This window comes from Brassica napus, chromosome A3 (assembly GCF_020379485.1).
Source record: "Brassica napus cultivar Da-Ae chromosome A3, Da-Ae, whole genome shotgun sequence".
NCBI classification, from domain to species: Eukaryota; Viridiplantae; Streptophyta; class Magnoliopsida; order Brassicales; family Brassicaceae; genus Brassica; species Brassica napus.
Window position 1 is genome coordinate 10,907,276 of NC_063436.1, and position 17,432 is coordinate 10,924,707.

General features: G+C 36.1%; 5 protein-coding genes across 6 annotated transcripts; 2 read left to right on the forward strand and 3 right to left on the reverse strand.

Moving 5' to 3' along the window:
- The first annotated feature begins 43 nt into the window (after positions 1 to 43).
- LOC111214593 (L-type lectin-domain containing receptor kinase V.4-like) lies at positions 44 to 2,842 on the forward strand. Of its 2 annotated transcripts, XM_048775821.1 has the most exons (2): positions 44 to 1,257; positions 1,351 to 2,842. In XM_048775821.1, exons 1-2 carry the CDS (start codon positions 692 to 694, stop codon positions 2,792 to 2,794), a joined length of 2,010 nt encoding a protein of 669 aa, XP_048631778.1. In that variant the 5' UTR covers positions 44 to 691; the 3' UTR covers positions 2,795 to 2,842. The 2 variants fall into 2 exon arrangements, with proteins under 2 accessions (XP_048631778.1, XP_022573287.2); XM_022717566.2 differs by having other exon boundaries at positions 44 to 2,842.
- A 2,737-nt stretch (positions 2,843 to 5,579) lies between these two features.
- LOC106388339 (acyl-[acyl-carrier-protein] desaturase, chloroplastic) lies at positions 5,580 to 8,078 on the forward strand. Its single transcript, NM_001315956.1, is given in 3 exon segments — positions 5,580 to 5,713; positions 6,628 to 7,132; positions 7,202 to 8,078. Coding segments are annotated over 3 exon segments (1,197 nt in total). The 5' UTR covers positions 5,580 to 5,582; the 3' UTR covers positions 7,763 to 8,078.
- Positions 8,079 to 9,461: 1,383 nt separating this feature from the next.
- Positions 9,462 to 10,112, reverse strand: LOC111214393 (jacalin-related lectin 24-like). The gene is made up of 2 exons (XM_022717200.2): positions 9,915 to 10,112; positions 9,462 to 9,833 (listed from the first exon to the last, which is right to left on the reverse strand). The coding sequence occupies exons 1-2, from the start codon at positions 10,110 to 10,112 to the stop codon at positions 9,462 to 9,464; spliced, it is 570 nt and encodes a 189-aa protein (XP_022572921.2).
- A 702-nt stretch (positions 10,113 to 10,814) lies between these two features.
- On the reverse strand, positions 10,815 to 11,414 carry LOC111214594 (jacalin-related lectin 24-like). Its single transcript, XM_022717567.2, has 2 exons — positions 11,172 to 11,414; positions 10,815 to 11,093 (listed from the first exon to the last, which is right to left on the reverse strand). Exons 1-2 carry the CDS (start codon positions 11,412 to 11,414, stop codon positions 10,815 to 10,817), a joined length of 522 nt encoding a protein of 173 aa, XP_022573288.2.
- Positions 11,415 to 15,091: 3,677 nt separating this feature from the next.
- On the reverse strand, positions 15,092 to 15,552 carry LOC111214052. The gene has a single exon (XM_022716023.2). The coding sequence runs from the start codon at positions 15,532 to 15,534 to the stop codon at positions 15,331 to 15,333; it is 204 nt and encodes a 67-aa protein (XP_022571744.1). The 5' UTR covers positions 15,535 to 15,552; the 3' UTR covers positions 15,092 to 15,330.
- Positions 15,553 to 17,432: the final 1,880 nt, after the last annotated feature.

A 17,432-nucleotide genomic window follows, 5' to 3' on the forward strand; every position in this document is an offset into this window, starting at 1 on the left:
TAATCTATGTTGTTCATTATATTGATTGTACCGTGTTGTTTATATTCTACTTAACTCGGCTGTAACATTGTGAATTTCTATATATTTGTTGATAAACATGATTTAATTTGATAAACAGAACTGAGAACTGCTAAACGTGTGGCAGTGGTGCTATCATCAAAAGCCTGGAAACACAAATAAACATATTGCGAGATTGTCATGTTTGTGACATAATATTTATAAGTATATCTAAGGTTTGATTAATTAATTTATCTTTTTATAACAATGCTTTTTGTATTTTGTACTAAACAGATGTCACCATCTGTATGCGCAGAGTCGACATTTAAAAATTTGATGTAGAATATTTGACTAGCTCTTTGTTTGTCCTATGAATCATGAATGTTTTGGACACCATTGACTCTGCAACCTGTAGCTTTCTGTCCTTAGGTATCTGCAGGTCTTGTCTAGTTCATGTTCTTTGTCTGAAGTCATTAGTTGACTTTTAGATGTTAAATTTTGATCTTTAATGTTATCTTCTTGTCACAACTCAGATTTTAAGAAAATGTCTTTCTCTGACCAGCTCTTTGATTATTACAGTGACCTAACCTATGAATGATTTAGACACCATGTTAATCAATTGATTTTAAACTCTTTAAGTCTGCAAATCTGTATCTCTCTGGTTTAATTTATTGCAGATCTTTTGACTAAGTTGATGTGTTCCGTGTATCTGAAGTCATTAGTTGACTTTATTCACTACTTATCAATATATACAACAATAGAGACTATAGAATATATAATCTTATTCCCTTGCAACCCTCTCAGTTTACCAGTAATCATGTCCCGTAAACTCGATTGGTGGATGGTTATGCTGATCATTGCTCTGACTAATACCAAGAACTCCCATTGCAAGCTGGTGTGGGAGGGCTTTGGGTTACTCAATGGTTTCACGTCGTTGACAAACACCAAGAAGCACGCCTATGGTCAAGCCTTCGACGACGAGATACTTACTTTCAAGAATAACTTCACAAATGGTACAGTTCCTTCTTTCTCTGTCAGCTTCTTTTTTGCTATTGTCCCTGAGCATAAGCACAAAGGCTCTCATGGTATGGCCTTTGTGATTTCTCCCACGAGAGGAACTCCTGGTGCATCTGCTGATCAGTACCTTGGAATCTTTAACAAGTCAAACAACGGTAACATCTCAAACCATATAATCGCTGTGGAGCTTGATATACATAAAGATGAAGAGTTTGGTGACGTTGATGATAACCACGTTGGTATCAACATAAATGGAATGGAATCTATTGACTCGCATCCTGCTGGTTATTATGATCAAGATGGTCAGTTCAGGAATATTTCTCTGATCAGTGGAAAGCTACTCAGAGTCACGATTCTGTATAGCCAGGAAAATAAACAGCTTAATGTCACCTTATCCTCACCAGAAGAGGCTTATCACCCCGACAAGCCGCTTCTTTCACTGAACAAAGATCTGTCACCCTATGTTTTGGAGAAAATGTATGTTGGCTTCTCAGCCTCAACGGGGTTGGTTGGAGCAATGCATTACATGTGGAATTGGTTTTTCACTTACGGTCTTAGTGTTCATGAACTGGACTTCCCTATACCGACGTTTCCTCCATATCCAAATCCAAAGTCTCAGGTGAAGCGGACTGTTATGGCGACCTTCTTGACAATTCTTCTCTTTATTGCGCTTGTTGCCTCAGCTTTAAGTATCTTCTTCTATAAGAGACACAAAATGGTGAAGGAGGTTCTAGAAGAATGGGAGATTCAGTGTGGTCCCCATAGGTTTTCTTACAAGGAACTCTTTAAAGCCACCAAGGGTTTCAGTGACAAACAACTCCTAGGTAAAGGAGGGTTTGGTCAGGTCTTCAAGGGCACACTTCCAGGTTCTGACACAGAGATTGCTGTTAAACGAATCTCTCATGATTCAAGACAAGGAATGCAGGAGTTCTTGGCAGAGATATCGACTATTGGTCGGCTTAGACATCAGAACCTAGTCAGGCTTCAGGGCTATTGTAGGTACAAGGAGCAGCTCTACTTGGTTTATGACTTTATGCCCAATGGAAGTCTAGACAAGTACCTCTACCGCAGAGGGAATCAAGAGCCACTCACTTGGAACCAACGTTTCAAGATCATCAAAGATGTTGCCTATGCACTCTGCTATCTTCATCATGAGTGGGGACAAGTTGTGATTCATAGAGACATCAAGCCGGCTAATGTCCTGATTGACCATCATATGGATGCAAGGCTTGGGGATTTCGGTTTGGCTAAGTTGTACGATCAGGGTTTTGTTCCACATACATCTAGAGTAATTGGAACTATTGGGTATATAGCACCTGAGCTCATAAGAAGCGGAAGAGCAACCACAGGGACAGATGTATATGCCTTTGGGTTGTTTATGCTGGAAGTTTCTTGCGGTAGAAGGTTAATAGAGCCACGAGCACCCTCCAATGAGGCCGTCCTTGCTGAATGGACACTAGAATGTTGGGAAAGTGGAGATATTCTCGAGGCAGCTAGTGAAAGACTTCGTGGAGAACAAGATAGAGAACAGGTGGAGCTTGTTTTGAAACTAGGAGTGTTATGTTCACACCAGGTTGCAACAATTAGGCCGGACATGTCTAAGGTGATCAAGATCTTGAACTGTGATGTGCAGCTTCCAGATAATCTACTAGATATTGTCAAAGCTGAGAAGATCAGAGTGTGGTCTGAGACATCTGAGAGAGCACTTGGTGTCTTGAATACACAAATGTCCATCGGTACCTTGACGCTTACGGAACCTTTTACCTCTCATGGACGCTGAGACGCGTGATGTCCAGGTCAGTCGTGAAATGATATATAACGTGTGTTTTTTTTTCTTTTCGTGTGTGTGTGTTTTTAACATGAAAACATATGAAGTGTTGCTTTATAAATATTTATTTGTATATACTGTATTGTATTGAATGTATCTTTGCTTTATAAATATTTTATGTTGTTCATTGTACTAAATTTATCGTTATCTGGTTCATTGCGAACTCTTTATTTGTATATACACATAATTTTTCATGTTGGTTCGGCTCACCATAGCACCAAACAAAAATGGGAGATGCTTTAACGTGCGCTGCTGCAACAAGAACCTGCGTAAACAATTAAGCATGGTGCAAGGTTGCTAGGTTTATGACAGCTCTAGCTTGTTTTGAAGCTAGGAGTGTTTAAGTGCGCATAAAGCTGAAGAGGTTTAGACCGGATATGCCTACGGTGGTTAAGATCATGGACGGAGTTTCTCAGCTTCATGATAACTTGCTCGATATTGTTAGAACTGAAAAGTTGGGGAAATGGTAGGAGAAGTATGGAGTGTGCTTGATATGGAAATGACGATGGAGTCTGCATGTAACTTGACAGTCACGGAACAATGACTTCTGTCGTACGGTAAATGTGATTGTAGCTGACGTAAGATTTTTAACATGTGATGGGGTTACTTTTTCAAATATTTTTCAAGTTGTTGATTGTAATGAATGTATCGTTGTATTTATTACTGTTCTTACTTTAAACCGGCGGTGTGTTTATTACACATGTGACCTGAGAAGTACGTGTTTGTGTCATTGTGTGTTTACATTTATGTTGTAGTACTTGTTGTGTTTTCTTGCTTGCAAACTAGTAATTGGATAAATTTTGTGTATTTTCAGCTGACCAATGGATTTAGTTTTGCTAATCAATGTATATACTCATTTTAATAGATTATTGGTATCGTAAAACTGGAAAGCACCAATCAGGATAATTACTAACACATACTCCCAAAAAATTATTAAAACCTTAAACCAAATTAGTAGTATTATAATCTTTCGTCGCGGTTTCAATGTCAAATCGTTGTGCTCTCTATGTAAAACGTTGTGCTGAAACTGGGAGAGCATATAATAAAGACATTCAATGATGCAGAGAAATGCAGAACCAAAGACCAAAGTACGGTCAATATTACTTTCATTTGCCAAGTGGGACATCCACGTGGAGAAGCAACGCCATTTGTCCCCTCATTTTCTCGTGGATTCTCACGCCCTATATACATTGAATATTGCGAAATTAAATTTTAAAAATTGACATTTGTATTTTATTGACCTTTTACCCCTGTTAGATCTAATTCACAACTACAATTGCACAAAGACATGTTTAAGAAATGAAATAAAGCCATCTTTTTTTTTTTTTTTTTTTTTTTTGATCACAGAAATAAAGCCATCTAATAATCTTATATCTTACCTAAGGAGCTCATAAGTCACATCTAATCATGTACTATATATTAAGCCAAGAAATAACCATCAAGTTGGAAGCATATAACATATTCTTTAGATCGCACAAATAAGAAAGTAAAACTAACTACATTTTCCAATTCGAAAATGTTTATCATAAAATTCAATTAATTAGCTATATGATCACATGAATAAATACTATTTAGTATATACAATTATAAATTATATAGAGTAAATGATAGAATCTTCGTTTCAAATATTAGTGTTAATTGTCATTTATTTTATAAAAAATACTAGAAAATTTACTAACATATGACAATATTAAATTAAAAAAATTCCAACTGCTCTAATGAAGTTATGTAACCATTGTTTCTTTTTGACTATACAAAATAATTTTGTCGACATTGATAACTATACAAACTGTTAAGAGTGGTAACGGATCGAATACTATCATAATTTTAGTATCTTATAAATATCTAAATTTATTTTTTGCTTCAGAAATATATGAATATCCGAACTTTCGTATTCAAAAAATATTTATGGATATCTTATCTATTTTGTTCAATATAAAAAAAAATTTAATTTATTTTTATGATATAAAATACAAATTAAATATTAGTAAAGCTATAATGTTCTGTAAATTTAGAAATTAACTAAATTTATCATAAAATATAAAATTTAGAAAATTTGTAGTTTTTATAAAGATTTTATATTCCTTTTTTAATTAAATAATTTATAAATAAAATTAATAAAATTAATAAAATTATATGTTAGAAATCAATCACATAAAATTATAAAAATAAAATGATATATATTTAATTGTAGATATATATTTATTTGAATAAAACTCGGAGGATAACGAATATTCGACTCTAAAATTTTTAGTATTTGTATTTTTTTAATGGACATTGAGTTTTAAAATTTTATTATGCTTTGAAAACTTTATGGATATTTAAGTTTTAAGGATCAAAATGAATAACAAATTGAATCATAATTAACAGATAAAATGTTTGGCTCTATAGACAATATTGTGATGTACTCGAGGGCAATTTAGATCAATGCTTAACAAAAAAAAAAACGAATTTGATTTCTAAGAGAAATTTGTTTCAACACATAATATATGACGTCATATTTCTATCTTAATTGTTTATTTATTTATCGTGACTCTTCTCAATCTCTCTCTCTCTCCTCAAGAGAAAGACTTCCTCACTCGCCGCTGTTTATTCATAAAGCTATTCTCTATTCTGTGGACGAAACTCAACCTTTAAAAAGGAGTCCAACCAGAGAACGAGAGCCAGAGATAGTGTGAGAGCATTAGCCTTACAGAGAGAGAGAGAGAGAGAGAGAGCTTGTCTCTGAAAGAATCCACAAATGGCATTGAAGCTTAACCCTTTGGCATCTCAGCCTTACAACTTCCCTTCCTCGGCTCGTCCGCCAATCTCTACTTTCAGATCTCCCAAGTTCCTCTGCCTCGCTTCTTCTTCTCCCGCTCTCAGCTCCAAGTCTCTCTCTCTCTTGTTTCGTTTACTAATATAAGAGATTTGGTTCCTTGTTTCATTATGTTTCTGGGTTCTTGCTTGATTGTCGATTATGGATCTTGATCTTATTGATTCTAGCGTAGTCTTGTTTACTCACATTGGCTTTTTAATCTATCAAATGGATGTGCTTTTTTTCAATCTGGGAATAGTGATTAAAGATGGGGCCAGCCTCTGATATTCTCTGTTTCTCAGGCCATTGATTCATTTAATGCTTTCATTCTCTTATTACACAATCATCATAGCATTCTGAGATTGCTCCATTGTATAAAGTCTTTGCCTTTACCATCATAATCATTCTGTTTAGATTAACAACATTTGCTAATGATCTTTAGATTCCTTAAGAGTCATTAAAGAATGTGACTTTCAACTAGCTTCTTGACTCAAATCCTGTTCTTCCCCGTTGTTCAAATTTTCAACTTTTTATGTTTTTGTTTATATTTGATTTTGAAATGCATGTCCACTTGTTGCTTACTCCTTTGATGGTTTTTTTTTTTTATTTCTATGCATTGAGAAGAGATTCTTGTAACGTATAACTTTACGTCTTATTCTTTCTTCTTAAGTGAGAATACAACTTGCGTCTATGCATGCGTACTTCGTGGCCTCCTCTCTCTATAGTTTACGTCCAAAATGTTCTTTGATTTGTTTACTCTTTTTTGCCTTTTTATCTTGTCTCTATCTCATCTTGTCTCTCTACCTTTCACTTCCTCCAAGTTTTTTTTTTTTGCTTCACATTGCTAAGTGAATATTGAACTGCAAGATTGATTCATATATTCATATATGTAACATCTATGTGACATGATGAATGTTTATCCAAATGTGTTCTTGTCTCATCTCACTATATGCTGATGATGATGCCTTTCTTTTTTTTATTGGTGCAGGGAGGTTGAGAGTTTGAAGAAGCCATTCACACCACCTAAGGAAGTGCACGTTCAAGTCCTGCATTCCATGCCACCCCAGAAGATCGAGATCTTCAAATCCATGGAAGACTGGGCCGAGCAGAACCTTCTAACTCAGCTCAAAGACGTGGAGAAGTCGTGGCAGCCCCAGGACTTCTTACCCGACCCTGCATCCGATGGGTTTGAAGATCAGGTAAGAGAGTTAAGAGAAAGAGCAAGAGAACTCCCTGATGATTACTTCGTTGTTCTGGTGGGAGACATGATCACGGAAGAAGCGCTTCCGACCTATCAAACCATGCTGAACACTTTGGATGGAGTGAGGGATGAAACTGGCGCTAGCCCCACTTCATGGGCTATTTGGACAAGAGCTTGGACTGCGGAAGAGAACCGACACGGTGATCTTCTCAATAAGTATCTTTACTTGTCTGGACGTGTTGACATGAGGCAGATTGAAAAGACCATTCAGTACTTGATTGGTTCTGGAATGGTAAGAGAGACTAATCATAATCTATTTCTTAACATGACTTCCTAATCAGTTCTAACTTCTATGTCACAGGATCCTAGAACAGAGAACAATCCTTACCTCGGCTTCATCTACACTTCATTCCAAGAAAGAGCCACCTTCATCTCTCACGGAAACACAGCTCGCCAAGCCAAAGAGCACGGAGACCTCAAGCTAGCCCAAATCTGCGGCACAATAGCTGCAGACGAGAAGCGTCATGAGACAGCTTACACCAAGATAGTTGAGAAGCTCTTTGAGATTGATCCTGATGGTACTGTGATGGCGTTTGCAGACATGATGAGGAAGAAAATCTCGATGCCTGCTCACTTGATGTACGATGGGCGCGATGAAAGCCTCTTTGACAACTTCTCTTCCGTGGCTCAGAGGCTCGGTGTGTACACTGCTAAAGACTATGCGGACATTCTTGAGTTTTTGGTTGGGAGGTGGAAGATTGAGAGCTTAACCGGGCTTTCAGGTGAAGGAAACAAAGCGCAAGAGTACTTGTGTGGGTTGACTCCGAGAATCAGGAGGTTGGATGAGAGAGCTCAAGCAAGAGCCAAGAAAGGACCCAAGGTTCCTTTCAGCTGGATACATGACAGAGAAGTGCAGCTCTAAAAAAGGAACAAAGCTTTAAAACCTTTTCACTCTCCATTCCCCATTTGATCTGTCTGCTCTTGAAATTGGTGTAGATTACTATGGTTTGTGATAATGTTCGTGGGTCTAGTTACAAAGTTGAGAAGCAGTGATTTAGTAGCTTTGTTGTTTCCAGTCTTTATATGTTTTTGTGTTTGGTCCCTTTAGTAAACTTGTTGTAGTTAAATCAGTTGAACTGTCTGGTCTGTACTCAGTTTTCACTGTGGAGTTTTGTTTCAGTTTGAGGTTAGTTTCATTGCAGAGAGAACTTCTTTATCCATTAATATGAAACTTGCTTCAAGGTATGGCTAACTTGTAGCTTATCCCCCAAGAGATTTATGATGGGTTGAATTTGGAAAAAATGCAAGATAATCATTACACGCCAAACAAACTATACTGTTAAAGGTTTTAAATCATTAATCAATTTTTTCCAATCAAAGTTGAGTAAAGCTTTTTGATGTCTTATTGCTGAAGTTGCGTTGAAACAAGTTAATTTCACATACCCCTTCACTCAGTTCTCTCCCCTGCAGTTTCTAAATGTCTCAAGTTAACTTATTTGTGTATACTTCGTTTGCTTAACTCAGAGTATGTAAGACCATCTCCAACCCACCTCTATTTTTATCTCTATATTTTCCTCTAAAATAGAGAAACTCTATTATAGAGGTGGATTTGCTCCAATGTATGCCTCTATAATAGAGTTCCTCTATTTATAGGGGAAAATATAGAGATTTGCTATTTTCATCTCAGAGCATCTCCAACCCATCTTTATTTCTACCTCTATAATAGCATTTAGAGGCAAAATCACTCCAACCCATCTCTATTTTTGCCTCTAAAATAGAGATTGCTATTTTTTCCTCTATTTATAGGGGAAGAAATAGCATTCCTCTATATTTTGCTCTATATATAGAGATCTCTATTTTAGAGAAATACATTGGAGTAAAACCCATCTCTATTATAGAGTTCCTCTATTTTAGAGGTAAAAATAGAGAAATACATTGGAGATGGTCTAAATATAGAGGTAAAAAGTAGGATTCCTCTATATTTTCCTCTAAAATAGAGGAACTCTATTATAGAAGCATACATTGGAGCAAATCCACCTCTATAATAGAGATCTCTATTTTAGAGGAAAATATAGAGACATACATTGGAGATGCTCTAAGAGTGAGTCCTTTTATATCTCAACTGTTTTACTTGTTCATGCTTATTTTCCATTAGAGATGATGGAGTGCAAAAAATTGAAGTTGTGCATAAATGTGGAAGAGTAGTTAGTGATTGAAATCTGAAACTTTAGTCTTTCGGTGAGTTTTTTTGAAGATATTGTGGATGGTTCTCGTAGATAATCACTTAGTTAATGTTCTTTAATCCGATATGTAACCATTGTATATGGCTCCCCCACTAACCTGGTGACAAATTCAGAATAATACTTCAGCGTCAACTGCAGATTTTGTGTAATAAAAACGAACTATCATACATATACAGAAAAAAAATGGAGGAAATAATGAGATGTCAAGACAAGTTAGTGGCTGCTAAACAAGATGAGAAATGATTTGGAGCAGTGTTAAAACCAAACAGTTCATTATCATAGCAGAGCCTCCTGATTACTTTATTTCATAGTTTAATAGGGATACATCATAACAAGCTGAGAAATAAAACTATTGTTGAGACTGACTCTATGGAAAGATTAGACTAAGCCACATGAGTAGTCTAGTAAAACCATATAGTATAAGATCAAGAAGTCTTCACCGTCACCGCGTGCTTGTTGAAACATCTTCCCCTTGATCGCCATAACATTTGGGACCAGAAGCCTCACATAGAAACCAATAGATGTCAGCTGAGCATGGTTACAAGTTCCAAAGAAACTTCCAAACTCACGGCGTTCAAGTATCCCTGAATGAAACTCCATCTTCTCAAGACCCACTTCTCCTGAATCGAAGGTCCAGTGAACCGCATAGTGTGCACGTTCATTTGTATGAAACGCCAGAGAGGAAATGTAACCATTGTGTATCTCCCCCCATATCCCTTTCACAAACTCTGTCTCATGGTTCAGCCTCAACTGCAGATTCATGTAATCAAATGAAATATCACACACTATATATGAAGTGAAAGTTGGATGATAAAGAATGATACTACTTACAATTCGCCTGCTACAGACAGATGATGATGAGCCGTATGTCTCAGACATGACAACAGCTCCATTCTCGACATATCCGAACTGAATAGAAGTTACTCCATGTTTGTTGAATGAGACGTTAATGTGCGATAACACATTGTGGGGCGTTTCATCCCACTCGAAGCCCCCAGAGCCGGTACGGGAGTGACCAAGCGGGCCCATTGTTAACATCTTCATAATCAAAAAGCTAAGGTCTAAGAAAATAGCATAGAAAGGACAAATAAATAGGCAGGCTCGTGGAGATCCTGTACAATGACCGAGGAGCTATTGTTTAAATGGATTCTAATTTATGGTTTGTGTGTATCGGAAGCAAGCAAGGGCACACAACATTTAAGAAGCCTGGAGATATGTCCTTAAGACGACTCTGGAGATATGTGCTTAAGATAATAGTATCACAAATTTTTATGCAAATTCCAAGTAAAAAAACACATTTCAATATACTCCATTTAAACAATAAGTAAGTTTAAATTTAAGATTTTAACAAAACAAAAAAGTAAAACTAAATGATTTCATTCTCTTGCTCACTCTTTTATTGTTAATCGTTATTTCAAAGTTTCTAAATACCAAAACATCATTTAACGATTTGAGTCCATGTTGAAGCCTATGATACGATGCTTGTGTGAGCTTTGTCACTCGAAACTACAACAAAACTAACTAGAATTTTGAACTAGGGTAGAGAAATGTTATTGCATTGGCAAATATAAAGGAATCCATGCATGGAACACTTCACTGACAGAATAAAATAAAAAGAAGTTTTAACATATTATTACTTAGGTTATTAAAGAAAAAGACGACTCTTAGACAACACAAGCGGGCAACGCAACATATTGAACCAGACTAGTAGAAGTTGCTTGTTCACATGTATTAAACTCTCGGCAGCTCATGAGAACTTGGAATGGGATTCACGTAAATACCAATCGATGTGATACAGCCTGAACTGTAAGAACCAAAGAAACCACCAAATTCACGTCGATCGCGTATTGACGGATCAATTTCTATCTTGGGACGACGTGGATTGGTATCATCATTCGCAAACGGTCCGTGCTTCCCACGGTTTGTGTGAAATATCAAATTTGTGATTCCTCCATGATATCCTAGTGATCCACTTAATCCAGTCACATACTCATCTTGATTAAGTTTCACCTACATTTAAATTGATCAGAGACTTAACTTGACCATATCTTATAAAAGCAAAATTGAAATTACGGACAAAAAACTTACAATTCGAAAGCTGAATCCTTCGGAGGGGCCATACTTTTTAGACAGGGTTAGAGCTTCATTCTCCGTGTAGCCAAACTGAATAGATCTAATGATGCTATCAAAAGAAACGTATATGTGAGAGATCATAGTGCGTCCCTTCTCCTCCAAGTCATCGTCACCAAACACGTCAAATTCTAAGTCATCCTCGCCAAACTCAATGCGCTCACTTGTATCTTTAACACCAATTGAACCTGCCCGTATCATCTCAAAATAAGAAGCAGCGACAGAGTACAGTAGCTTTAGAAAGATAGAGTCAGCGATAGACTAAGGACGATTATATAAGATACTCTGTCTTGTCGAAAACCCTAACAGTCGTCAAAGCTTTTATTAATGGACTTCGTTGGGAGCACGCTAGACAAGGTTCATTGAAGAGACGTCTTGAAAACTGTGCTTAAGAGGACTCTTTCTTTGACCAAAACCAGAAGAACAAATATGACTTTTACTTCTGGAATTCAATTGGATCAAGTCAGACAAGTTTCCAGGCACATTAAAGAGAACCCTTGAAAGATGTGCTTAACATATGACCAAAAAAAGACAGTGAAGTAGATACCATGTTTCAGTAGAAAGACTTCATAGATCTAAGTTGCTTAAAAGAGAAACATACAACACGTTAAGCAGAAACATAATACATAACTCAAATGAGGGTGAGAAACGCACAGAACTCTCAACGCCCTTGCAAGCTAGTTGAGAAAAGCTTGTCGTTCTGAGAACGACGGAGAGATATATTCAGTTACACCCGCATTCAGGTCGGTATATTTTGTAAAATATTTGAGAACACCCTCATATTTTTAAGGTAAATCAGAATGAACCCATAGTTCTTGTTTTGTCAAAATAGCCCTCCATTTTTTTCTCTAAAATGGAGTAAAAGTAAAAATGGAGTAAAATTGCTCCAACCTTACTCCATTTTCCACTCTATAATGGAGTGATGAACAAACAAAAAATAGATTACTCCATTTATAGAGTAAGTTTCATTATGGAGTGAGATATGAAGTTGGGTTGGAGTATTTCTTATTCCATATTCACTTTTACTCTATTTTAAAGGAAAAAATAGAATAGGGATGAAGATGCCCTAACAACATACTTCTCTAGTATAATAGATATCGAGGTGTCTTCTTTGACTTACTATTTACGTTAGTGTTCAGAGAATCAAACAGAGCAAAATTCTCAATTTACACTGAAAATACTCAAGTCATGTGCAAATATTACTCAAGTCTAAGAGGCTTTAAAGAGCCGAGCCAAGGTGTGGTTAGGCAGATGCCGTAGTGAACAATCATTCGACCAAAACAAATAGGCCAGCTGAAAACTGATGCTTACAAAAATATGACAAAATGTGGCTTCCTTCATTAAAGTACGTATATAGCTTCAAGTTCAAAGCACATATTAAAGAACTAAACATAAAAATAAGACTCAAGAGTACTAAACCTCTTGCATGGAAAGGAAAAATGTAATCAAAGGTTAATGAGAAACTGGATGGCTTTATTAAACTTGGAGAGTATCCTGTCTTTCAGTTTGGACTTACGACGACGTATGGGCTCGACAGGAAAACCATCGACGACGTTGGGGTATTGATAATGACCGCTCGGGGTTGTATGATCCGGTGATTCCGCACGAACGAATTGGTGATCGTAGGTGGCTCCGAAGCTGGTTCTAGGGACTTGGTTAATGATGCTTCTATTGTGAGAGATATACATGCCAATGGATGTCAGATAGCCGCCATATTTTTTCTCGGAGAAAGACCCATATAAACCACAAAACTCACTGCGATCACATATCCCCACATCAATTTTCCTCGTCAAACTTTTATGATAGCCAGAATATCTCTTACAAAACGGTCCGTGTTCCCCCTTGTTAGTGTGAAATGTCAAAGAGGTGATATGGTCGTCACAATGAACTCCACTCAATGCAGTCAAATATTCATCGTTTCCCAGTTTCACCTGTATATATATTTGCCTTGACTTCATCATAACGTACAAAAAAACTATATGATATAAACAAAAGAACTTTTGTAGAAACAAAATCTGAAGGTTCCTGCAAACATATTTGATTTTTGTAACTACCAATGGAAAAAAATAAAACTGAACTAAACATAAAAACTTACTCTTATGGTGTGTTCACCTCCGAAGTAACCGTGCTTTTGAGACTCGACATGAACTCCCTCATGAAAATAGATGAACTGAATAGATATAATGCCATAGTGGGTGAAAGTTAGATATATATAAGAGATCCTGGCGTGTCCCTTCTCGTCCCAAATCACGTCGGAACTAAAAAGAGTTGATCCGATTGGTTCCAATTTGAACATCTCTGAGTACACTTTTTCGTTGATAATTGTAAAATAATTTGTTCTTGTGACTTGTGAGGATACATATATACTCGAAGGTCGAAAGATTTGCATAATTTCTTTTAAGAAAGCTACCTAAAACAAACTATAAATAAACTTGAAAACAGTAAGTTCATCAAATCCAATAATAGTTAACCAAATATGCAATACTAAAATATTTTCCTAATCTCTTGTTCACCTTTTGTTTTATTTACTTGCCATTTATGCATTCGTGCTTTCCATTAGACTTAGGATTTTCGTATATACGGCTTTGGAACACATAATGTAAAAAGAAAAACTCAGGCTTCTGAATCTTCAATTTCCTCTCATATTATCTCTTCTCAGAACTCAATAAATATCAGAAATAACTCGAGTTGTTTTTATTAAAGACAAGGAAAGGAAATTAAAGAGAAATAATGATTAAGTAAGATAAATTAATAGGGGATGGGCGACTGCCGAGGGAGAGAGGCTAGGGAGCAGTGCCGGTGCAGAACAACTGGACGCACAAAGCATAATTTCAAAATATGCCCTTTGGAGATTTATAAACCTTCCAACCACCATACTAAAGAAATCATTTGTAATTGATGCACCGAGGGAGAGAGACTAGGAGGATAGGCTTGAGATAGTCAGATAGAGACCGATCGAGTAGAGACGAGAAGAGCTACAAGATCCAAAGAAACCAGCAAACTCACGTCGGTCATGCATCCCTGAATGAAACTCTCTCTTTGTAAGCCTTAGCACAAAGCTTGAACTATATATATCAAGCGAAATGCTTCATATGTCCTTTCGTTTGTGTGAAACGTGAGGGATGTAATATCACCATAGCCCGAACACTCTCCGTTAATTCCATTGAAAAACTCAGACACATGGTTCAGCCTGACCTGCCAGTTTTTTTTTGTTTGTAGATCATTATAAACAGTAATTAATAAATAAGTTTATTGATGAGCTTGATGCGAGACTTTACAAATCGTGTGCTATTGCTGTTGGATGAGCCATGCTTCTTAGACATGACTAGAGCACCATTCTCGACGTACCGAAATGGATTGATGTTAAATATATGTCGTGGAAAGAGACGAATATGTGTGAGATTCTGTCACTGGTCATCCCTTCCCAGGTTACTCTAGAGCTATCTCCTAAAGGCCCAAGTTTTATCATCTCCATGATGTAGAAAGCTAATGTATACTTTTACATCAAGATGCATACATGTTATATATTGGAGACTTTTAATAACCGAGGAACTTTGTGGATTTCTTAGTTATTTTGTGTTCATGAGTTTTTTTTTTTGTTCTAATAGTTCCTTAATTCAACTAGAAAACTCTGTTGAATGACCTCTCTGGAGTTTAAGAATTGGGGGTAGAGCTGAGAATATGATTCATCGCGGCCCCCCTCCGCAGGGCTAGAGAGCCACACAACTCTCAATGTCGTTGGCACACTAAACCGAGAATGAAGGAGATAGATTGAGACACACACACTGCATTCATGTCGATATTTTGAGAACTCATATTTTTAAAAGTAGTTCTTGATTGTCAAAAATAGCCCATCACCTTCATCTTTTTAGCCAGGCTAATAAAACTCTTATGGATAACCAAACCTTCCAACAAACGTTTAGGTACAAGATTATATGACAACAATGTCAAAAACATCAAAACGAAGTCGTATTAGACATTCTCTTGTTTAACCATTGTTTCAAGGATTGGACTTAAAGACTCAAACACACAGAAACGAGCCAAACTCGTAAAAGTAAGAACTTGGGAAGACAAAAGATGAACATGTTTTATTGGACTTATCAAAAGCCTCTGAAGATCAGACTTTCGCTGTAACCTTGGGGTCGGTCTCGACCTGTTTCTGGTCTTCAAACTTGTCTATAGCCATCTGAAGCTCGTCCGTGCCACCAACAGCCTTCATCGTGTAGAAATAAACCCCAAAAACAAATGCTGTCAAGCCTCCCGCTACAACAGCGTTCTTGCCTTTTGGGCCTAGAAAACTCAAACCTGGAAATCCCGACATCGTTTCAAAGTCTCTAACCTGCGAGTTTCAAGAAAAGTGTAAACTGTCACACGTTATAGAAGAGAAACTTAAACATTGCAGATACTCCATAAGCCCTGAGGAACTGGAGGAACATAGATATGTTTGTTCATATAGTGAAAACAAGAATGTTGAGTTATGTTGCTAGTATTCACCCTAAGACCTACTAATACTATGCCAAGGTAAAGCGAGATAGCAACTGAAGGTTCCAGCAAAACAGAACAGACAGCAAATCCCACAGAGAGACAATCATTTGCTCAGATTCATCATGCGCATCAGTTTAATATAATTGTTCAAAAATTCAATAACAGTCGGCGCAAAGTCAGATGCTTCTAGCTTCCCTTTAACGAGGCAGATCAATAACCAAAACTCAGAAAGGCAATTAAAGACCCTAATACATCCAAAGTTGGAAGCTTTGACATCCATCTTGAATCCAAAGATACTCAAAATCAGATCAAAGTACAAAAATGAAAGCAGAGGAGAAAACATCAATGAAAACTATATATATCATTCCTGAGTATCTAATTGTAGACGAATCAATCACAACTGAAATCGAATCGAATCGAATCGAACCTGCTGCTGTACGTTTAGAGATCACCGGAGAAGTTGCAAAGATACTCAAAGCAGCTTGTATCTTAAATGACCCAATTCGATGCTGCAGAAGCCTAAAGATTCCCACTTTCCAATCTATCGAAACCCTAAACCCGGAAAAAGATCACGAGAGAGATGGACACTGTTAACAACCCCCCTATTAGAGTTCGACCCATTATTTTGTTTCAGATCCCTATAATATACAATTGTATCAAAACATGCCCCATACTTTTTATTAACACAAGTTACTCCCATGTCTCAATTTGATTGTTCGATAAAAGTAAATTGATGAGCAAACACAATACAAATTGTGAATAATTTTGATTTTTTTCCCGACAATTTTGTTTTTTAATTTATTAAACATGTACTAACAGGTAAAAACCAAAAGAGATGTGATTAGTGGCTATTTATTTCCTTCCTTAAGATCCCTAAAATCTACAATAATATCAGAATAAATCCCATATTTTTTTATTACCATAGTTGACCCCCATATTTTAATTTGATTGTTACGCGTAACAAATTTGAGTGGATAACTTTTGACACGGTGTTTAGATTTATTAAATCTGTAAAATCTATTCTATTAAAACAGCAGATTGACCAATTGATAAAAGTTGTGTTCAATTATGTATTCCTATTATTTAGGGGTAATTTTTATAACTGCATCATTTATTACTTTTTTATATAACCAACTTTTATTTACGGGTCATTTTTTTGTAACTGCACCACTTATTATTTCTTTATATAACCATGATTTTGTTTATAACTTCCATTTGATTCTCTCATTTCCGGACCCACTTATGTCAAAGTCTACGGTTTCATTCAGCAATAATCAGTCCTTTCTTTTTTCTGACATCATTTTTTTCTTTTTAATTATATTACACTGTTCTATATTCGAATTATAATTATTAGAGCAAATTATCATTTTAATCTATTATGGACCATATTAAATTAGGACCCATATGAACACCATTAACACAGTCCCAATAATAATACTAATATCAACATAGTTAATGAATGTTAAGGTATATATTAGCCTATTTAAATCATATACTGTTTTTTTAACAATCGTATATTAAAATTTAAATCTATTTTATTAAATTAGAATCATGCCAATTTATAAGTGTTATGTCCAACTAATTATTCCCATGTTTTACTCTTTCAAAAATGAAATATAATTCTTTATTTTATGTAACTAAATATAATATTCTGGTTTCAGAGTTAAAAAACTTAACTCTCTATTAATTTACAAAGCACATAATGTTAAAATAAGATTTAATAGGGTTTAACTG